Here is a 23,399-nt window from a genome sequence, read left to right as displayed (position 1 = left end):
CTTTGTGCAGTGATGATTGCCCTGCCGGCGGCGTGAAGTGTTTCCAATTGTAAAGGGCCCAAGGCCATCAAAGAACCAATAATATTCTTATCAGCGACAGACGGTACGGTTACTGAAAATCCTCTCCAGTAATGACCGGCTTTGCTGTGCTCCGCTGGAAAGAGTGATGAGCACAAAATTCACACCCAAAGCAGGGCTTTTAATTGCTCACGGCTCCATATTCTCCAGAGCTGTGCAAACCCGAATCGCTCGCTTTGCAGATCCCCAATGCTGAAAACCTCCATAGCTGAACGAAGCCGAGGTCGCCGTGACCTTGCTCCCCCTTCCCGAGGCCGCACAGGACCGCGCTATCCCTTTCCCTTTAATCTGAAGCCCCGGGGCTCCTCCCGGGTGGCTCCCCGGAGCCCCCGGTGTGCCGCTCTGCACGCAGGGGTTCACCTGCCACCTAGTGGGCTTTCCCCATCCCTGCGGCTGCCTCCGCTTCACCCGGGCGGGCAGCGGGGAAAGCCCGGGGAGCTGTGAGTCCCGGGAAGCCGGGCACGGAGCCTGTGCTCCCGGGGCTGCGGCTGCGCTCCCCCACAGGGGCTGTGCACCCGCGGGAGGAGCTGTGTCTTTTGGGATGGGAGGGGAATAGTGGCAAACGGAGGGAGCGTGCACCGACCCGGGGGGAAGCGCAAGCTCAGGAGGGAGGGGACACGGAGGAGACTCGCTCCCGGTGGGCCGTGCCCGGGAGTGTTGGTGCTGCCGGGGTCTGCACGGGCGGAGGGGGGCCCGGGGCGGGGCGGGCACCGGTGTGCGTGTCCCGGTATTCCCCGGGGTGGGAAGCGCGCATTCCTCGGGGGCCGGCCGGGGCGGTGCCTCCCGGCGGGGCGCGGCGAGCGAGCTCCGCCTCCCCGGGGCCGCGGGCCGGGCTCAGCCTCCGGCTCGGGCCTTGCCTGCTCGGGCCTGGCCGCGCCGGGAGAAGCGGCGATGGAGGCTGCGGGCGGCGGCGGAGCGGCGGGCGGCATCGCCCTGCACGACTTCAGCGGGCAGCTGGGCGAGCAGCGGGTGCACTTCCACGCCATGCGGCTGCGGGACTCGCTCTTCCTCTGGGTGGGCGCCGCGCCCGCCCTCGCCAGCCTGGCCGTCGCCATGTGCAGCCCCCGTGTGAGTGTCGCTGCCGGGGTCCCGCCCGGGCCCCGGAGCCCCGCCGCCCCTAACCCGCGCTGCCGGGACTAAGCCGTGCCCTGTGCTGTGCTCCGCTTGCAGGACAGCATCCCGGTGGCCGCCTCGCTCCTGGGGGACCCCTCGGACACCGCCTCCTCCTGCCTGGCGCAGCGCTTGGGTAGGTGCGGGCGGGGGGTGCGGGCGGGGGGTGCGGGGAAACGGGGCCGGGGAGCCGGGTCGGGCCCGGGCGGCCGGGTCGGGACCGGGCCGGGCCTCTCCGGAGGCCGTGAGCCACTAGCCCGGCCTGCCTGGGAGAAGAAGGATGCAGTGCGCGCTGCCCCGGCCGATGAGCCTGCACTGCCGCAGGTTGCGGCAGCTTCCATCCAATCCAGCGGTTCACTTCTTTTTTCCATCCGTGTACGAGCCTGCGGCACCTGAGTCAGCGGCCTTGGGCACGCCGTGCACCGGCAGAAGTGAATTATTTGATATCCTTATCCTGGCTGTGGGTGCGAGGCAGGGGCAGCGCATGCTGCACCTGTCGAGTGGGGTTCCAAGTGACCTCCTCTCTGTAAACCCGTGACACTGCTGTCCTGGTGGGCGAGGTGGCCGTCATGCCAGGCACGTGCATTTTACCTGAAGATGAAGATCTCATCTCGTACCTTTTAGCCCCCACATTCCAAGAAGTTTTGGCCTGGGAAGCCCAGGGTTGTCTCACAGATGCCTGGGCTTGATCTGACTGACCCAAACGAGCACCGCTCGGGATGCTTCCTTTTCCATCACATCATTCATGCAGAGTGCAACAGCTACTGCAACAGCTTGCAAACTCCTATGTCCATACTAAAAAGATTAAAAATACACCTAATTAATGCGTTCTGGCCCAATGCATTCCTATCACCTTCACAGCTCTGACAGCTGTGTCATGCTGGTTGCTCATCATCACCCACTAGTGGCTGATGCAGCTCCAAATGGTGAGCTGCTGATGTGCTTGTTGCCAGGTTTTAAAAGCAACATGCTGAGCTGCTCAGTCTCACCTTACTTCCTCTCTTTCACATGGACAGACCACAGAATTATTAATGATCTGTGTGCTGATCTCCGCTTCAGACAGTATGTCCTGAGTTTGTATTGTCAGGCTCTTCCCTGAGTCTACACCTGCTTCTCCTCTATGGCCACATATAAAAAAGGGTTGCTCACAAGACTGATCTTTGAAAAGCAGTATTAGTGTCTTTTCTTCTTCACAGTAACTTCTCTTTTAACAGACACTGTTTTAATCGACCATGGTGGCACAATTTTCTCTACACACTGAGTTCAGTCCTTTTCACTTTAAGTAATAATTTTATGAGATACTGTATCACGTGACTTCTTTATGTGTAATTAGTACCTTATCCTTAGGAAGTCAGTAAAAATGTAGACAGAGAGGATTTATTTTGGATAAAGTATAACAGTTTATTCCACTTTCAATTTTGTCTCCTTGTCACTAATTTTTTCTGAATCATGCTCCAATTTTCTGCATAGCATTGCAGCCCAGTTGACCCCTTCAAGTTATCTTAGTGATTCTCATACTCCTTTTGGATTTTTTTCTTTTCTACATGTGCTTGCTATCTTCTCTCTTAAAACTTGATTTATTACATGTTTCATAGCTGAAGTTCAAAATAACTTGCTATTTCTTCCATTAGTTCTTTCAGTGTTCTAGGACAGGCTGTCTGAGTCACCTGACTTTTCTTTCTCCTAATGAGTTGTCTGTTTTGCTGCCTTTTTTTCTTATATATATATATTTTTCCCCTTAAGGTGCTTTTATTATTTTCATTACTAATTTCCCATACTCTGTTACTGAGAACTGATACTGTTGCTTGGTACTGGTCTATAGGTTACTCTTTATCCTTGGAGTATAACGCACCTTCCTATTTTATTTTTCTTCGTGTGCTTTAGGTATCTTTTGTTATTGTTTCATGGTATGTATTTTGTTATCTTAAACTTCTGAGCCAGCTGTGGCCCAGCTAGGCTTCTGGTCCATGTTCCTCTGTGTCCATGACCTCTATCCACTCGGTTGCAGGTTTCCTTGCCAGTCAGCTCTTTTCATATTACTTTTATATGCTGTTCTTGCTTGTGTGATCCTGGTTAAGGTAAAGTATTTTGAGGAAGGCCTATAGACCTTTTTCACCTTTGGTTCAAAGGGGAAGGTCAATAATTCACTTATGGCTTTGAAAATGATGTGCTTGTTCTTTACCTGAGCTTCTGGGAAAAGAAATACATCTATTTGAAAACTCACACCATAGTCTTCAGGCTGGCTTTCGACAGTCCAGGAATTTAGGTCAACTCACAGTCACTTAGTCCAAATTTATTTACTTATTTATTTATTTATACTGAGACCAGTGGATCTGCAAGATCATCAACAAGCATCTCTCTATCTTTGTTTCACAAAATGCTTGGTAAGGAAATCTGTGCTCTACCTCAGCTGGAAATACCCAGCTTTGCTGTTATTGGTGTGTAGTTTTTCTTTGGGAATTTAAATCCTTCTTACTCCCACAAAATCTGTAATAGCAGAGATGCTTTTCACAGCCAAGTCTGACTTGTTGTACTTCCAAGGTAGCCTTTTTGACCATCCTGACATGTGGTAACCTTCAGGCAGGCAGTTTTCCTCCTTTCTCCTCCCCCTGCCACGCTTGTCACAGTTTTTTTCCATGCAGTTTCTTGTCTCCACAGGAGAAGCAATGCATGCAATGCTGTTTGCACATAACTATTTCCATTTCTTACACGTGCCTGTCACATTCCATCATCTACCATGTGTTCCTGCAATGTCAGGTTTCCTGCCCTGGAGCAGGAGTTTCAGTGCTGCTGTGTATAACAGTGCACAGCTTCTCCTTTTGTTTTCTTTGTAGTTTGGTAGGGGTCCTAGCCACAACAGCAGCATTTCATGTATTGGCTCTATCACCTTCCTTATTTCTGATTTTTATTCTGTTGCTGAGGACACATGTGCTTCATTCTTATTCCTCTTTCTACATATATCTATCTATATCTGCTTGTACGATGTGCAGGGACTGTTTCCCACCACCCTGCCTGATTGCTTTGGCACAAGATGTGTCTCACTAGTCAGTAAACCCAAATTCTAACAATGTTTCCTGTAGGATACTGGAGGCCAGTTCTTGAGAAAGTCCTTGTCCATCAGTGCCTCCCTCAGGTGCATATTCTGGAATCACTGTGCTTTGGGCTGCAGTACTGATTAGTGCCACGTCTTCCATCTTCCTTCTGTAGGGACTGGTGGACTCTTGGTGAAGATCACCTCAACCTTTTCTTTGAGTGTTTCTCAGCCGGTCACTGATCACTTTCATCATCTCTTTTCCAGCATAAATAGTCTACAAAGTTACGTTTAACATTTGTCCCGCCTCTTCTGCTCCTGCTGGGCTCCTCTTCAAGCTTTGGTTTGGGCCTTTGCTCTGTACATGAAGTTGTAGGAGCAGATCTGTGCTGCTGTAGTTTCTCCTGGCACTCAGCACATCCTGGACAATGGCTGTCAAGGCTGTTTTTCCTCCACTCTGAAGAGCCAGTGGAACAGGGGTTATTAACCAGGCTGCATGGGAAGCAGACCTGCCAGGGGGATTTTTAGGTAAGCCTTGTCCTTTGCAGTTTTCTACTTTACTCTGAAGCTGCAGGTGGTCTTCCACAGAGGCATAAGATCTGCCCTCTTTTGTCCTTTCCACAGGAGTGCACATGTCCAACTCAATCCTCAGGAAGCAGGGACTGAAAAGGTCCCCCTGCCCCTTAGAGCTGGGGCAGAGCCCTGGGAACAGAGGTCCTTGGCACAGGCAGCCCAGAGGGACTCCCAGATTCACACTGTTCCTGGGAACTGGAACAGCATCCCAGAGACTCTATAGGCAAACATAATTAAGAAGTTGAGTTCTGAAACTGCAGTGCACTATATAGTTTTGTTAGCTAGCATAATGGTATTAATTAGTTCAGAATTAGCACTGCATTCATTTAGGGCATGATGATGAAGCACTAGTGCTTACAAAACATGCTGCTTTATACCACAAAAATCTAGTGCCAGGTGCTAATTTTTGCAATCAGAGCACCAAGCTGCATTATATCAGCATTTTGTAGTGCCAAGTCCTAAAAGGCAAATGAGTCCTTGCATTTCAGAAGCAGCTCTGCTTACTGAGTCAGGAAGCTGATAACCTGTTAGAATAGAAAATAATAAAAAATTCATTTGCGTAATGAAAACGCCTTAAAGGAGTTGTTTAACTACATTTTATACATACATATATACAGGTTTTCTGTATTTAACTATTTCATTTCCTATTTAGAAAGGATTGAGATCTTAGAAGTCCTAGTGTCTTTATTCTGAAGTTTTAAAAATTTTGGTGAATATTTCTGAGTATTCAGCAGAACAGTCTGATTTGTGCCTGGGATCATTAGCTCCCAGCTCATTCCTGGACAAGTATATCTCGTGACCCAAATACTATTTTTTGTCTTCTATTTTACACAACTCAATTTAAATTTAGTGCCTGTTTTTCCCATATGGTGCTTACATTTTCCACAAAGTTTAGCTTCAGTAATATATAAAGAGAGACACAAATTTGCTATATTACTGTGGTAAAATCTAAGTAGGATGGCATTTCATTTATAAAACACTTTTTGATGTTATCTCTTGTGCTTTGACAATTAAGTCTTCTTGTCCCCCTGGACAGTTTTTTTTTTTTTTTTTGTCACTGTTAATTAGCTCTGTCATGGAAGGCAGCTCTTAATTTTGTAGCACCTCTCTCTAGGTACTTGTCACTACAGTAGCCTGGAACTTGTGCTTGGCTTCATCATGTTCAGCAAAGGCTCTCCAGCCTCTTGGAGCATTCATGGACACTGTATGAAAAAAGGTTAAAGGAAACAAAATTGACAGCAAGCTTAGACAGAACTGGTGCATAGCTTTTCGGGGCCTTTTAAAGCTTATGAACCTTTTAAGGTTCATAAAAAAATCAGAGCTTCAGTAATTTGGGCCCAGTCACTTTCTTGTGTGCTTTCCCTCTAATGTTTTACACAGCACAGATTTACAAACTCAGAATTTCAGTGCTAAGAGTCCAGTACAGTCTGTGGTTTCACTTACAACGTAAGCTATTTAAGAAGCATCCAAAAATCCACTACAAGCACTGCAAGGCTTTCCAGTGACTAATGGTGTCATGTGTCAGCTCAAAAACTTGTTGACAGTCACGAGTCTTACATTGTTCACTTCTGTGATGTGCAAAATCTTGCCCAACTCCCCAGTGGTCAGGGACTTCTGCTATTCCTTTGTAACTGCACCCAGCACAGCAGGAGTGGAGAATGTCCTAGAAATCTGCATGATGGGGCTTTTTACGAGGCTTGCTCAAATGCCATCCTCACTTTTACATAAGAATAAACTCTGTTTTGTCTTTTAGCCAGCAAGACCAAAAAGCAGATATTTGTCAGCTACAATCTTCAAAACACAGACAGCAATTTCACCTTACTCATAGAAAACAGGATCAAAGAAGAAATGACAGCTTTTCCAGAGAAGTTCTGATTGTGCATCATTGTAAAAGAAGATGAAGGTTTTGTTTCAGAAAAACTGTTTGCAATTTTCACACTGACATTAAGTTAGTATATTTCTTTTGTATTATTTTGATTGAATTTGTGGTTGTTATTAAATATAGATACACTTGACTTGGATTTTCTTTTTTTCAAATACAATTTGATTTTTCAAAGCAAAAAAATTTTTTTTTGCTACCCTGCCAAGTAGGATAGCAAATGGATGCTGCAAGGGATGAACATGATTGAAAAAGTGCATGTGGTGTCTGGCTTCCACACAGTACTGGGATCTGATGGCAAATCAGTTCCAAATGCTATCTGTGCAATTAATCTACTGTGTACTAGCACTGAACATAGTATAGCAGCTTTTAGCGTTAAAATAAAGAAATCCCACATTTTTGTATGGTAAAGCTGTGACACAAGTGTTACTTTTGTCTTTTTAGCCCCTCTTGGTTGTAGTACTGGTGCTAAAAAATGGATTTCCTTCCATCCCTTGGGCACTAAGAACGCTAGAAGGATTTCACAAAGGGTTATTTATGCATCCCTGAGGACTACATAGAAGGAAAAAGCACAATTGTTGTTCTAAGTTCTGGCACAACAGATAAATCTGTCAGGCTGCTAGAGGAGCATCACATGTAAATTGAGCTTGTACATAAAATGAGAGAGGTCTCCTACCGTGACCACCAGTTAAAAACATCCTGCTGCTACATCTCTGGACTTGCTTTCAGATAGCATGTGTATCCTTTCAAGGGCAGACCCAGGGGCTGTTTTGTTTAATAAGATTGCAGCTAGGAGTTTTAGCTATCCAGGTTTTTGTGGAGGTTTTTTTGGTTTTTTTTTCATTCTGAGTTGAGCCTTGACTCAAGCTCCAGCATCAGCTTATGATACAAACCAAAATTAAACTACTGGTGCTGCTTCTAAACTGTCCTAAGCACCTACAGAAAAGTGATGAATTTACCTTGCTATGGTGCCACAATCAGCAATTAAAAACTGTAACCAAGTGGCTGCTGCTGTAGAAGGCACAGCTGCTGGGTCTCTTGTCCAAAAGGGTTTGAACTCCCAGTGTTCAATGTGAACACTGTCTCAGATTTGGTGTGAGTGCAGAGGGCCCCTCCTTACCTGGTGGGAACAGCTGCCTGTCCTTGGCCACAGTTCAATATCAGAATAGCAAAAAGCAACTGTTGAAAGGTATTTTCTTTTTAATTTACACTGCTCAGGAAACAGTCGACTATGCTTCTGAAATTGACTATAAAGGATAATTAGTTGCAAATCAATGTGCTGTTTTAATTAGCCTGATTTACAAACAGCTCATTCTGTTTGTAGAGCAGGGTAGGGCTATGTGCTGAGGCATCAGCTGCTGCTGGGTGTTCGAGAAGTCACTGCAAGGGAGCCAGACCAGGGAGAGCAAACTGATGGGACAACGTCATTTTATTCTGTACATTTACATACAAAGTTCTTCTCAGTAGGTACAACAGATGTAACATCATGCAGACATTTAGCTTGTAAGACTGTTTTCAGTACTTGATTTAAGCTTGTGCTATGAGGAAGCACCACCAGACTATTCATGATCAAAACATACAGTAACACGATTCTTTAAAACTTCATCGGAAACTGAAATGGGGAGGGAGATCTCGCCCACTAGACAAAACACACTGTACTCCTTTCCTGAAACATTTTACACAATACATTTAAAATGAGGTTTGTAATTTCATTTTTTTTCTTAAAAAACAAAATAAAAAAGAGTTACAGTGGGGGAGATCATCCCTCCACTCGATAGTGTTGTCTTATGTGCCAGCTACAGGCGCAACTTGATTTGACATTCACAGAGTTCAGTTAATGGCACTTCTGCTTCCAATTTGGTGACCAATAAAGTGTTTGGCTCCAGGAAGTGGCAACAGTTAAGCAAAATACTTCCACTAAAAAGAACGACAACAAAAAAAAAGCCTACTCAGTGAAACCCAGAAGTAAATCACACAACCCCCTTTCTGAGTGGCCACAAAACACTTGCAAACAGGTAACTGTTGCTATCTGTTTGCAGCGTGTCTGGCAACAAAAGCAGTACTGGAACCTTAAAAGGGGGGCAAAACCCCCAGGATCAAGCATAATGTCAACTTCACATTTTTGTTTGAACTTACAAAGATGGAGAAAGCCCTTAAATGGTAAACCCAAAGAAAAATCTACTGATGGGCTTAGAGGTTACTGAAGGTTCACAGAAAAAGGCCAAAAATGGACAAGACAGCTTGGACTGCTTCCCCTGTTGTGGTGGCCAGAAAGAGCCGCCTGAGAAAAGCCTTTCCTGGTGATGGCTGCAGAGGAGACATGGCCGAGGAGCCAATGGTGCAGCAGGCTGGGACTCCAGGAGAGAGCCCTGTCCTGCTGCAGGACTAGACAAGGCAGGGCAAGCATCCCCACGCTTCCTTTCTGCCCTGCTGCATCACCTGGTACCTGGATCCTCCACACAAGATAGGTTTAGTGAAAGCTTTCCAACCCCGTGAGCATGTGTGGAAGAACGTAATCATCACAGAAGTGTTCATGTTTTCAGGAAAAGGAGCAAAACTGGAACTGCCAAGGCAGGAAATTAGTTTTTGCTTTATTGTTGTGACAGAGGCAGAGGGCCAGACCAACTAGAGAAGCTGGGCTCCCTTCATTGCAGATCAGTACCAACTACCTGGTTTGAAGCAAAAAACAAAAAAGCAGCAAATCAAATCAACTTCACAAGACTTTTTTCTTAAAAAAAAATAAAAAATTAAAGTTGCTGCATGTTCCTGTCACCTAGTGTATTTACTATCTAAATTGGTATGTTTAAACAAGTATTCTTTTCCCTGTGCCTGTCATCGGAGAGCAACCACCAGAACAGGAAACGATAAAGCGCTGTGGACACCAGCGGTGAGCTCACCAGGACCACTGACAGTGCTGGAAGCAGCCGGCTTTATAGGCTTGTGGATGTTCTACAAGAGCTGTACCGCGGCTTGAGCACACGGGCCACGAAGAAGAGCAGGGAGGAAGGAGCCACTGGCTCCACGGCACGATGGATGGCAGGACGCTGCTTTCTGCCTCTGCACTTGCACCTTCTCCTCTCTCAGGCCCTTTTTCTCTTCCCTGAAGCCTTGTTTCGCTTCTTCAGCTTTTTGTTGTGAACCCGTTTCTTTCGTCCCCGAATGTGTGTGGCTTGCAACAAGCATCTCGCATCGAAGGCAAAAGGTATCGCGCTAATTTGGTGTGTCAATACTGCACAAGTGGGGAAGGGCTGGGCTCTTTCCTCAGGTGAACACGGACTGCAAAGGTCTCGGCTCAGAACGAAAAGAAGCAGCCACAGTCAAGCCTGACAATAAAACTTGAGCGTAAGGAAGATCAGGCTCTTGCTGTCACAGCAAATCTAGCAAAGGTGAAAAAAACAGTAGTGTAACAACTCTGGGCAAAACTACCATCAACTGCTCCAGTGTTTCTTACCAGGCTCAAGAAGAACCCAAATGTCCACATCATCCTCTGTAAAAATTAGCAGCTTTAGGACAACATTGTTACTCTGAACACAACCACCTCTGTTGCTTCTGCAGGTCTACCTGTCCCCTTGCACCCGTCAGCGTCTGAGGCTGTGCTACTTTACTGCGTGGCCTGCCGGGGAGCATGGATCTCTGATTTATTGGGGACTGTAAGAGGACATGGGCAGCCTAATGGAGGATGGAAATTGTTAGGTACAGTAGTTAATCGACGATATATACAGCAAGGGAGGAAGGGGAAGGGAAGGTAGAGGAGGAAAGTGCAAATGAGCACTTCCCCCTGCATATGAACGCAAGATGTACATCAAACAAAGTGGCAATCATACGGACACTCAGTACAACATTGACATCCTGCTGCTCTGTTTGAACGTCTGCACTACCGAGCAATCACAAATGGATGGCCTGAGTGAGAAAGGAGAAGAGGGAGGGAGGGAGAGAGGGGAGGGTTAACTACAATGCAAGAAATTTGTTAACGAAGTCCTTGCATTGAATTAGGTCCTCACAAAATTCTCTTGAGTGAGAACCAAAAGCCAATGGCCAAAGGAGATAGTTGGTTTGGGGGCCGGAGGAGAGAAGTCAAGTGGCCACTATCAAAGTGCCATCTGCACAGCAGGAGGTAAACTGGATGTTCACTTTGTGTAGAATTAATCCAATTTAGGTAAACTTTTTTTTTCCTGAACTAAAATCTTACAAGAGCAGTTGGGAAATAAGGGTGAGTTCATTGTATATTCTTGGGTCAGAAACAGAACACATCTCTAAGAACTCAAGACAGCTCAGTAAGTCATTATTCACATATCAATTCATCCCTTTCCAACATTAATTTAAGCATTTTTTCCACTTAAATTGAAAACCCAAACCCTGATTCTAAAAACACTTAATACCAGGACACTCATTTCCCAGGAGCAGAAATCCCAGCTATGCTGCCTTTTGGAATAAAGTTATAGATCGTTGCCCATGCTCCTTATTATTTATCACTGCTAGTCTAGGCTTTTCTCCTGGAGCAGTCAGAGATCCTGGGCCTCCTGATAATTATAGCCATTCTAGGCAAAACTCATTTTTGCATCGTTAGTCAAATCATTTGCATCATCTACATTACTATTAAGGACCAGTGGCAACCACCTAAAATAGATTAATATACTCTTTAAATGCAGAAAGCTGATTCTTATTAAAAAATCAGCTTGTTTGGGTAGGATTTTCTCCAATGCATTCAGTGAAAACAAAAGAGGACTAATTTAGAAAGAAACTTTTAAGTGCACATGGGCTATAAAGACAAATATAAGATTCATAAAATGCAGTCAGAGTTTGAGTCACAACAGGTTTTGCTTTGCTTTTTCTTCTTTTTTTTTTTAGTGTATACAAACACAGCAGGCAATCTGGGCACTTGGACTTTCTAGACAGGCAGAAAAATGTTGCACAAGTCTAAGTTTAAGTCAATTCAACTTTGCAGAGAATCCTTCTTTCCTTTAAAGAAACACAAAAACAAAACAGAAAACAACACTCCCCCTCCCCCCATGGTTTCTTTCTTGGAATGGCTGCACCTCTTATAAGATGGCTTCATTTTTGTGATCTATGAAAGGAAAAGGAAATAAAGTGCTTCTTGAGAATAAATCAAAATAAATATACATATTTAATGGCAGGAAAAAAAGAGTTCTGAAGGGCTACTGCCAGCCAGGTCTTTTCTCAAAAGAGTCTTTTCCCCCAAAACTTTTCAAGAGTAATCTGCATAACTGTTGAAGACGCCAAAATTTGCTTTAGTAGCAGAGTTGAATTCCTCTAAGTTTGTGTCTGCTCCATCACTGGTTTGTAAAATCTGTGCAAAACACCTTTGCCCAAAGTGCTACTCCTCCCGCACAACAGCATCAAATAAAATACAAAAGGAAGATAAGAAATAGAAGAAGGGGAAATAAAATAATTAAAAAAAAAAAATGAGAAGGAAAAAAATCCACCCAGTTACATTGACTTCATGCCGTTGGCAGTGGTGTTCTCCGAGATCCCGTCACTCACAGCTGCTGAGTCATGGAGGCCAGAGTAATCCTTGAGTTCAGAGTTTGTCAGGAGCAGGGGCTGCTCGCCCTTCTTGTGCGGCAGGAGGGGCTGCCGGGTGTAATGTTCCCCATCCGGGATGTTCTCAGGCAGGTTCTGGTTCTTGCTCTCGGGCAGCAGCAGGATGCAGATGATGCAGATGAGTGTGCAGCAGGCGAAGATGACGTGGTGGAGGAAGTAACCTTTCTGGTTGTGGAGCTCCATGATGGGGGCGGTCAGGCGGCCGAAGCCCGCGCTGGCCAGGACCAGCCCCAGCCCGCCTCCCCTGCAAACACAAGCAGACAGGGAAATAATTACACTCAACTATCATTTCACACCCATTTAACAGCCCCCACATAATAAGAAGAGAAGCTTTACCATGTGAGGGTGTAGAAAGCACTCTAAAGTACTTCCAGTTCCAAGTATTCCCACATTCAGTGAGGGAAAACCAGATTTTACTTAGTGTGCCACTCTTCTCCACTTAGACTAGACACACCAAGGAGCAGTAAGTGCAGAAATCAATTTTGGCTGCCTCTAAAGTATTTTCACCATTCAGCAGTGGAGGCAGGGGATTAGACTTCACAAGCCACTGTCTTGATCCATTACAGCAAACACTGAGTGCTGGAATATTTTCTACATAAAATTATGTTATGGCTGGAACTTCTCAACATACTGGAGATGTAATTAAATAAGTTAAGTTTCAGAAAAAAAAAAAAAGTGTGAAAGTAAACTCATCTTCCTCCAGCTCAAGGCACAGAAGCTGCATGTGAAAGGCCAGTTCAGTGGTCTCTCCTAATGCTTGACTATGCAAGCAAATTCTGCAATTCCTTGTATTGCTCTCTCCTTGTCAGCATCTCTCCAGGCCCTGGTGCAGGAGGCCTGGCACACCTCACAATCCTGGGTCTGTTTCTGCTGGGTGTCCCCACACAGAAGTGTTTCTTTGGGACAGGCCATTCCCTCCTGCTGTGACACGACTGAGGTCTCCTGCCAGCCGAGTGTCATCCTTAAATTACTCATTTTCACAAAATCTGTGAGAGTGGCAGCTCCTCCTCCATTTTCCAAAGGCCCTGCTGCCTGCAGAGGGAGACCTCCCTGAAAGTTTAATAACTGGCAGCCTGCTTCCCTACCAAGCCTGTGAGGGCAGCACACTTTGCACACTTCCTCTGGGATATGCCACCTATTCACAAACCCTCTGGAGATCAGAGGGGCTCAGGTGCTCAGTAAAGATTGATTTTTTACTATCAATAAAAACTGGCCCTTACAGAAGACAACCTGCAGAAGGCAAACGGACTGCTTTATGTCAAATACTTGGGAAAAACGTTTCCCTGGCTATTAAGCATCCTAGAAATCGCTGTACAAACAAATCTACAAATGCCGAATTCACTCAGCCAACCACAGTGTTAAAGCTAGTCTTCACTCAATCCTTTCCAAAATCCACTGCTGCGTACTTGACAGCTGAAGGACAGCAAACATAGGTTTCAAAAGATGCTCTTGGGACACTGAGTGGATCAAAAATTCACATATGTATGTTCCAGTTCTTCAGACTCAGCAGAGGATCTTTCACAGACAGCAGTGACTTCCCCAAATGCTGCAAAAGCCCTTTTTAAAAACTTGCCAGCTTTCCGATGGCAATTTAGAAACCCAGCTGAAAGCAACTATTGTGCAACTGGCCTCCCTGCAACTTCATTAATACACTCACATGAGTAATCGACACAACCAGTCCCAAATGCATGGCAAATCTCTCTCCAAGCTGGCTCTGGAGCAACAAAAGCCTGGCTCATTTACATCAGTGATTGCAAAGGCTAAATTGTATCTCAACCCCTCTGAGAAGGACCTGAGGTGAGTTTTAAATGCTGCTGTAGAAGGACATCAAGCAAGCTGAAAGAAAACGAGAAAAGGCAACAACAAAGACTGCTCTGTCATTTATGGGTCAAGTGGCTTCAGATTTGCAGTGGGGAAAAAAGTTTTTCCAAATGACGTCAGTAATTAGAGTAGGCATTACCTTTTCCAGTGCCATCAAAATCTGGCAGAAGAAGGCTTGAAAGTATATTTTGGTGTGGGAAGAGGTTTCTTTAAGGTTTAACTACACTGCAGATATGAAAACATGAAGAGGGAAAAAAAAAGAGAAAATTGAATATACTGTCAGGAATTTTTTGTTTCTGTGCACATCAGGAAAACAGCTACAGGGCAAGAGAGGCATCACCCTCATGATTCACACTTTTTGCAGGTGACAAGGGGCAGCAGGTGGAAAAGAAAAACATTCTGAGTGCTTTGGGGCATTTCTCCTCCTCAGCACGAGGAAGTCCATGGCAGGGGTCAGTGCCTGTACTTCAAACACTCTCCAGATGCAGAGCAGAGACTGGAGAAGGAGTGTGAGGGCTGCTGGCATCCACAGTGAGTCCCAGCTTTCTCCCTCTCACCTCTGCCTGCCAGTGGCTGCTGTGGAGGGCTTTCCTATGGCATGGCCCCATGGATGATCGAGTCAGTCCCTGGAAAGCTCCACAGCTTTTCCCTGCCTGTAGGGGACATTTTGTGCATTCAGTCCTAGGCCAGAGATTCAAGTAATACACCGGGATTCCCTTGGCCTCACGGAGCACACACCACCTTTGAGAAGCCAGGCCTTATTCAGGTCGCAGTAAACAGCCCTGCATCCCACTGTGTTGAGGAATGCATTCAGTGCAGGTATCTGGGTGGGCAAGATGTGGTGTCAGCTGCAAACTGAGCTCTGGGGGGTGGCACCCCAAGACGAGAGGCTGTGAACTGCTGCAGAGCCTCTGTGTGAATGTGACTGCCGAGTGGCTCCCGGGTGGTCCGACAGGAAAGGTTCCTTAACAACTGGAAGTTTGGCTTGAGGCAGCTGTGGTTGGGAAAAGACCCTAATTAAAAGCCATGGCTGCCCATTCTTTGACTGTGTGGGCACTGAGAGAAAAAGCCAGAACCACCCTCCACTTGATAGTAACTGAGTATGTGGAGGATGAGGAGAGGACATGCTGTGTTTTTTCCATCCTATTTGTATTTAGTAGACATGCAGGCTGTAGTGCTGTGAAGATTATCCCATATGGATCATCAGTGACACTTGGTGCTTTAATTCAGCATTCAGATGGAGACATGCACTGAAGGGTACAAAGAAGGGTAGCTCCTGATGAAGCCCCCTTGCCTACTTACAGGAGACTGGGGTGCAGTGCACAGATCCAAAGGACCCCTCTGTGACACATGACAGTGTGGAATGTTCATGTTGCTGGAGCAGGTGTCACCTCTTGGTGATGAAGATCTGTCTGTTCTCCTCCTGGAACTGTTTATCTCAACACCACAGCAGTGGAGATGGATGGGTTTGCTATCGTGCCACTGCTACCCCAGGTAATGGCAGGGCTGATTTCTGCTCTCAGGGATTTGCAGATAATGGATTTGATTGGTGAAACCCCAGAGACAACCCCAGTTGTGCTCTCTTTGCCTTTCTTTTTCTTAAGGCTCCTTGGGATCCAACCAAAAGTATTTTACTTACAAAAGTATTGTACAATGGTTTGGGTTGGAAGGGACCTTAAAGATCATCTAGCTCCAACCCCCAAAGGGCATCCAGGGTGGCATTTTGGAGGGCAGAGTAGATCCCACCAAATAGCAAGACAGGAGGCAGCTTAAGCACACCTCTGCATGAGACAGATTTATGCATTGTCCTGAGCTGCTCCTCCTAATTACAATCCCGAGTGGGTCTTATTGTGGTGGTAGGATCACAGAGCAGTGCGGAATGTCATACTTTCTATAAATAAACAGGGAACCTGAGGCATATCTAGCTATTGTCACTCGTGTGGTGTCACCTAGCAGAGTCAGGGGAAGCAGAATTTTGGCTCCCAGCCAGGATTTTGTCCACCTCCCTGTAGCAACGTAAGTGATTTAAGGGAAAAAAGCTTGCTAAGTTCAGACTGCACATCTGACCCTACTTGCCACATTCTCTTCTGGCTGACATGGTCAATTCCTTATCTGTGTGTCTTTCAAACAGAGACAAGGAGAAAATTAAAAAGGCATAAAAACACCAGGCTGATTGACACACACATAAATAAATAGCTGTTTGTGTTTCAGGCTGCTGTATAATCTCACTCCTCACACTGCCTTTTCCTGTGGAAATAATGTTATCTGTAAAATACATTCACAAATTTAGATATCCTGAAAAAAAACACCATGGAGCAAGGAGACTCTGGCTACTCAAATGACAGTTTTGAAATAATACTTTTATAATACAGTAACTGCAAAGTTACTGAAAAGGCATATAATTTGGAGGGGATGAAAAAAAGAAAAGTATCCTCTTTCCTCCACTCTCTCTCCTTCCCACCCATATGACCTACATTCCTGGGAAATTCAGTGAAGCCAGAGCAAACTCCTGAATTGCTGTGGCATTGCTGAAAGCATAATCCAGAGCACAGAAGCACAACCTTTGTGCTCTGAAAGATAACAGTGCATGTATAAAATGATACAAACCCCTGACCATACAAAGATGTGCTATGTGAAACTCTCCAACAAAGATAATTTCTCTGATTTCTCCTATTTCCCAGGATGAAAATGCTCCTCTTTAGAAAAACTTTGAGCCTCTGCTAAGATAGGTCTGTATGTGAGGAGAAAGACAGCTTTATCTGCAACAAAGGCAGAAAGGCAGGCTTGCAGAGCACCTCTATGCACCAAAAGCATTTATACCACATGTTTCAACACTTCCACTGAAGCAGCCCTGCATCTGTCCTGGTTAGCATGCCCTATAGAGGCAGGGATTGGTGGCACCCATGTTCTCCTCTGCACAGTCACAGAATATCTCCTTTAAAATCAAGATGCAGATCTCACCTGATCACTCCTCGAACAAATCCCACAGAGTTAGCGAAGCAATGACAGTGTTCAACCACACAAACTGGTTCAGCTGAGTATTAAAGACCCTATCAAGCTGCAATTCATGTGCTGCCAGGCCTGCTGATCATCACCACGATGGGACACAAGGTGGAGCCATGGAAAACAAAGCCTCTCTATACACAGGCAGGCATTTACTTGCGCAGCCTGACTGCAGCTGCTGTAAAAAGCAGCCCCCAAGTTGCTGTGAGGTCTCCAATTACGTGGGGCTTCCTCTCCCATACAACGTGTTAAGTTACACATGTCATTATCAATTAAATGAGGTTAGTTTTGTCCCCATCTTTTGAGGGGGGCTCCAAAGTCTCACCTGATTACTGTGGGTGTGATTTCAGCACAGAAGAACACGCTGAGGCTTCCAACAGCATGAGAAGAAAACATACCCACGATGGAAAACGCAACAGAGAATTTGTCTTTGACGCTGTCACTCATACCTGGCAAGACAAGTGTATTCATAAAGAGTAAGAAGGAGGTCAAACTTCTGAGGAAGAAAACAATTAAAACAGTTTATTTTACTCTTCTCCCTCAACAAGAATTTGAGTAATTTTGTAATACAAATTTAAAACTGGTATTTATAAAATCCATTCCCCAAGCACCTGAGATACAAACACACATCAAAAAAAACATAATGTCATGCCAAAAGATGGCAGTGATCTCTGATTTTTTATGCTCAGCCACTACAGAAAAGGTAAAACCCATATAAAAACAAATCATTGGGCATTATTTTAGGCACCAGCCTCTTCCCTCTCATGTTTGACAGACAAGTGGAGGCAGGCAGCATTCCTCAAACTGCCAAACATCTTGTACAGTGGAGCTTGGGCACTGGAGAGGCTTCCAGGACAAGAGGGGAAAGAACTAGAAGTGCTCCCATCTCTGTGCTAAACCTCTGCATGTGATCAGTCTGCAAGCTCTGTTGTAACTCCCAGCTTGACAACTCCAGGTGAGAACAGGCTGATGCCAAGGACGGTGAAGCACTCCCTCAAGTCAGGGCTGTTTGCTCAATCATTTCACGGCTGCATGGCAGCAAGGTTTCAGGGAGCCAACAGTGTCTATCAAGCACTACCAGAGCCCCCAGTAAATCTAAACAAAGCTCAAGGAAACTGTCTCTGGCAATGATGGCAGTACATCTCTCACTTGATCCCCGCTTGCCACCTTCTGTGGGCAGGGGTGGGATCTCTGACCAGGGTTGTACAAGCTCATGTGGCCTGTCCTGGGCAGCAAGGAGGCCACATCACTCATGGTTGCACCAGACAGGGGGAACACATCATACCTGACATGAGCACTGGGGAAAGCACTGGAACTTTGCAGCCAATGTTCCCTCACCTGTCTATACACATGTCCCAAGGCCTGCCTGAAGAAAGAGCTGCTGTGTGCAGTCCCAAGCAGGCATACTGTCTGGGTTGGATCCAATGAAAATTAACACCTGCTTTTGTTCTTGCTGAACAGATCAGCTGTCAGGAGAGCAAAAGGTATTTGGGAGCTCTTTGGTTACATCTTCTGAGACATGCTACAGCCTGCTCAGGGCTAAGCTCTTTCTGCAATGCACCCCAAGTCTGGGGGAGAGGGCAAACTCTGCCAGCTGATGAGGATGTGGGCACAGCACCTGGCAAACCCTGGGTCTCTGGCCACTCCTGTGTACTGGGTGAGGCTACACCACCGACACCCTCAGGGAGCCTCAGCAGAACAGACCTTGGAAAAGCTGGGCAAGGACAGGTCCATCAAATCTGATACACAAAGGTAAATTTTGTTCCCCTGGAGTTTGTCACTGCATTGCTCTTACAGTACTTCAGCTTGGGAAAGTATTCTTTAAGGTGTTTAAGTCCTCTTATCAAAAGCGTCCTTAGAGTGTTTTAGTCCCCTTTTCTTTTCTGGGGAAAAAAAATTAAAAAATATCAGAGATTCCTGAACTGGGAGTGCTTCTCAGAAGAAGACTTTCTGAGAAAGCCTTACCCTGTATGCAAACCTTGGGGGTCCTCTGCACCCTCTCTTGACATGCAGAGGTGAGCCTATGTGGAGGGGATGCTACACGAAGAGGCTGCACATAAATGAGCAGGCCTGCCTGTGAGTGGGCTCTCAAGGCACTGCACAGAAATGGACTTTCCCCCTGCACCCCTTTGTGGCAGCAGCTCTGCTCTGGGTGCTTTGGCCCAGGCCTTTTGGATCTATGTATCCCTGAGGGAGTGCTTCCCACATGATGCGGATTTGTCTGAAAACCATACCTGAGTCTGGAAGTTGACTGTATTTTCCGATCACTGGATCCAAGACCATGGAAGTCAGAGAAAGATAAAAAAGAGAAAGGGAGAGAAAACAAGAACATACTGTTTTTATATGTTTATTTGTCTGAAAGTTAAAAAAAAAAGGGGGGTAAATCCTACATGCCACCCTAGCCCCACCCTCTGACTCCCATATCTTTCCCGTCCAAAATTGTTACATCTTTCCCTGGCCACCAGATAGGACATGCTGTTTCCAGGCACATCTCAGCTGGAGGACAGAATGCTAATGAGACAGTGATAACAAACCAGGAGTAAAGCATATTTAAAAGCCCCAGAATTACCACTGGGATTAACACAAAGGCCTCTTTGTTGTTAATGAAGGGGGAGAAGAGAAAATGCCCTCCTGCTGCAGCCCTGAGTGAATGACTTGGGTTAGAGAGCAAAATCTGTGCATCAGTGTTGTCAGACTGGTGGGAGACCTATTCCTCTCCAAATCCATGAGCTGATGGTCCATGTGTCACACTAGCCACCACTCCTAATCACATGGGAGCACACAGCAGCACTGGGCAGCAAGGGGAAGGGCATCAGCACAAGTCAGGCAGAGTTCCACTGGTCAACTCCCACCAGGGTTCTGTGGCTTCCCAGGTGACACTCCAGAGTTCAGAGGACAGGTCAAACAAGGAGAGCATCAAGGTCTGCTGCTGCAGGTTTGTGGCTGGTGTAGAATTACAACCCCCCCCCCCTTCTCAGATTCTGATTTAATTTTCCAATTATGCTCAAATTACGCTAAATTAAAACATGGAAGATGCTGTGACAGATTTCAAAATAAAGAGGGTCACTGCTTCTCTCCAAACAATGTCTAGTTCTTCTGAGGAAGAGGTGGCCATGGTCAGGAGTGGGGAGAGCTGCTCTGAAGTTTGAGGCTGCCTTTCCCTCCTCACAAAGAAAAGAGTGGCTGATAAAAGCACTGCACTGAGAGTGCCGAGGTAGCACAAAAAACCTAAAGCCCTGCCTCATCTTAGTTTTGGCAACTTGGCTCACAAAACTACCTAAACCTGTTATGGAAATAGTTGTAATGAGTCCTACAGGGTGTTGCCTCCCACCTCCCTCATCAATTTATTTTGGAAAAATGCAACCAGATTTTCATGGCTCTGGAGGAGACTAAAGGCTCTCACACACTGTCTCTCAACTAAGCAAGTGTGTGTTTATTGCCTCAACAGCCTCACCAAACATCTCCCATTCTTAAAACAAAAATTAAAATGGGAAAATTCAGTGTAGAGAGACCCAGAAGGACACCCTCAGAAGAACATGGAGTTTTGGGAGGTTGCACACATGCACAGCCTGAATCTGCATGCGAATGGTCTCAGTCCTTCAACAGACATGATGAGGTGCAGCCACGGGACTTCTCCCACTCTCAGCTGGGATTGTTGGACATGGTAAATATGTGCTCAAAGGGAATGTAAACATCTGTGCCAAGCTGGGAGCAAACACACACGACGCTGGAGTTTCCTCCATGTCATGAAAGAGGTTCCCTGTTTCCCTCCTACACTCCCACAAATAGCTTGTTTGCTAAAGTTTAACTTAGTAAATGCCTCCGGGAAACACAGTCTGTAAATATGAACAATTCCTGTTGGCTTGGAGCAGTCTTCAGTATGGAAGAATGTGAAAACTTTCCATCCTCAATGCAAAAAGCTCTTTCTTCTTAAGGCCCTCCATTATTACTAAACTTAGAAATTAAAACCATCAATAACCAGTGTTCTGTAATAACCAGTTTGTCCGAAGTATGCCTCAACCCTCTTCCCCTTTCCTTGGGGTGGGATTTTATGGATCAGGGGTCTAATGACTGGCAATTGTGAGAGTGGCAAAGCACATCCCACATTCCCTCTGTTTCAACACCTCTCTGATTCATCAAGCTAACCTCCTCAACCAACAAAAAAATGAAGAGAATGAAATAAAATCTAAAAAGGAAAGGGAACATTTCTATAGCAGTTTTAATAGCTGAAGCCGCTCAAAATGGCCAGACAAAAGTTACTGCCTGCAAAGGAAGAGGTGGAACACTCTCACTGTTCCTTTTTGCAGGAATAATCCATTTGAAATGCTGTGTCACTTCCCAAAATCATGTTCACATGGACTATACATACACAGTGTGTTAAAAGTGGGGTCTTTCAGCTGCAGAATTTCCATGCTACCTGCATACTATTTGTTCGTAGCAAGATGCTAAGAGCAGGCAGAGGACATAAACCTACTGCTCTAACTCCTGCATGGTTTAGAGGCCCCTTGAGAAGCAGACTTGAGTGGGAAAGTTTTCCCTTCCCAACCTCTATACATCTCTTTCCCTGGGAGCTATTTCACTGAAATAAAATTGAAAGCATTTCTTGTTTCCTTGTTTGTTTTCTTGGTGACTACCCCGGATACAGCACCAATGCTCAATGAACTTCACCATGGGAATCATCCAGAATACAATGCCTTTTGTTAATGAGCCTGAGAAACAAGTGTTTGAGGAAACCTTCAAACAAATTCAGATTCTAAAACTCTGCAGGTGTATCACATGACAAATCTGGGAAAGGCAAAGGAAATGCTAGTATTTCCTGGTCCCTTATTTGCATGTTAAGCTTGCGTGGTCCTGAAAAGCTCTCATCTCCAACTTACAGTTGAGAAGGCCCAGCTGCAGAAGAGATGCCAAAGCTGTAAGTATCATGAAGAGCAGGAGTCCTCCTCTCCTCCCCAGAAACCCGACCACAGGGCACATGGCCAGGCAGGATGCCAGTGCAATCCCGGCCATGGTGTAGTAATCCGCATAGAAGTTGTGGGTAATCACCATCTTCGCTTCGTGCCCCATCATACTTTTTGCAAAACAGTGGTGTATGCCATAACCAGTCAGCCTGGGGGAAACAGGAGAGGGCAAGAGAGACCATTGCTGAGAAGGTAGAACACACACTGTGATGTAATTCAATGTGGGAAGGCACTAATGCAGGAATGCAACACCTTAAGAAACTTATCTCTAGGTGCTACTGTGAAAATAAGCATTGCTAAAAAGAAAAAAAGGAAAAAAAATCTCCATTTAACCAAATATTTGCTGACTTTATCCATATAGCTGCTGCTCATGGTATGATCAAGGCACAGGGAACTTTAGAAGATCTCCTAGTGCATGATAGGTTTTCCCATTGTATTTGAGAAATCCCATTCCCAGAGGAGCACATCTCTGTTCCCAGCGCACCTGCTGACAGCTACAGAGCCAGCACTGCTGCACTGAAGTAGCCTCTGAGCTTGGACAGCAAAACACCAGCAACACACACCTGCCTTTGGCATTTGGTCATACTAAACACAAGCATTACAGCACACTTCCCAAGCTAGCCTGTTAAAACTGAAAGGCCCCGAGAAAAGAGTATTTGAAGTTGTACGTGCTGCAATGATTATTACAATTATGAAACAATAAGCTCTAATTCAGTCTACACATTTTCACCACCCTTCGTATCAATGTGTCTCCTCCTCTTGAAAAAAATTTCTTTGAGATCCCACTGATCAACGTCTTACCATCACATTTCACACCTCTTTCTCCTGTCCCACCCTATGCCTCCAAAAATAGAAAAAAAAAGGAAAAAGAAGGGGTTGGAGGTACAAAAGTCAGATGAGAAGCCCCAGCATCAATCCTGATGTGGTACAAGATAGCAGCAGGGGTGCAACTGCAGCTCAAGTACCTCTGCCAGGAAGAACTTCCTGTCTCTGGCACTTATGCAAGACAAATGACAAATCTCATGGCACAAATTAACAGTGCCTGAGAGAGTGGGAGGCACAGATCCAGGTCTCCAAAAAAATAACAACAAAAAAAGAATGGCAGGTACATTACACTGATACACTTCTATCCTTCTGATGGCCAAGAATTTGAAGCTCTGTCAGTGCAAACTGGATATCAAAATAAGCATAGAAGCAGCGGGGGTGGATACACAGTCATTGAGTGCATGACAGCCCAAGGCCTGAGGAGCTTCTCTTGCAAACTTGTGAATGAATGCTCTAGTTCAAAACCCCACCCTCAATACCAAACACCTTGGCCCTGATAAAAACCTAATACAAGTGCTTGCTGTTACAGAAAAATGACATTTGCTTTGAATAACTA

General features: G+C 45.6%; 2 protein-coding genes across 2 annotated transcripts in view; one reads left to right on the top strand and one right to left on the bottom strand.

Annotated features, from left to right (window-relative positions):
• The first annotated feature begins 877 nt into the window (after positions 1–877).
• On the top strand, positions 878–6,813 carry PSMG4 (proteasome assembly chaperone 4). The gene is made up of 3 exons (XM_015618204.3): positions 878–1,146; positions 1,249–1,324; positions 6,546–6,813. The coding sequence occupies exons 1-3, from the start codon at positions 970–972 to the stop codon at positions 6,665–6,667; spliced, it is 375 nt and encodes a 124-aa protein (XP_015473690.1). The 5' UTR covers positions 878–969; the 3' UTR covers positions 6,668–6,813.
• Positions 6,814–8,082: 1,269 nt separating this feature from the next.
• SLC22A23 (solute carrier family 22 member 23) overlaps positions 8,083–23,399 on the bottom strand; it is a 90,666-nt gene continuing 75,349 nt past the window's right edge. The window contains exons 7-10 of the mRNA XM_033512099.1: positions 21,935–22,167; positions 19,292–19,324; positions 17,383–17,506; positions 8,083–12,477 (exon numbers count right to left, since the gene is read on the bottom strand). Of these exons, the coding sequence (XP_033367990.1) occupies positions 12,120–12,477; positions 17,383–17,506; positions 19,292–19,324; positions 21,935–22,167 (748 nt within the window). The 3' untranslated portion in view covers positions 8,083–12,119. The remainder of the gene's footprint in view (positions 12,478–17,382; positions 17,507–19,291; positions 19,325–21,934; positions 22,168–23,399) is intronic.

The sequence above is a fragment of the Parus major genome, chromosome 2, assembly GCF_001522545.3.
Source record: "Parus major isolate Abel chromosome 2, Parus_major1.1, whole genome shotgun sequence".
Taxonomy (NCBI): Eukaryota; Metazoa; Chordata; class Aves; order Passeriformes; family Paridae; genus Parus; species Parus major.
This window is presented reverse-complemented; position numbering and strand designations above follow the sequence as displayed.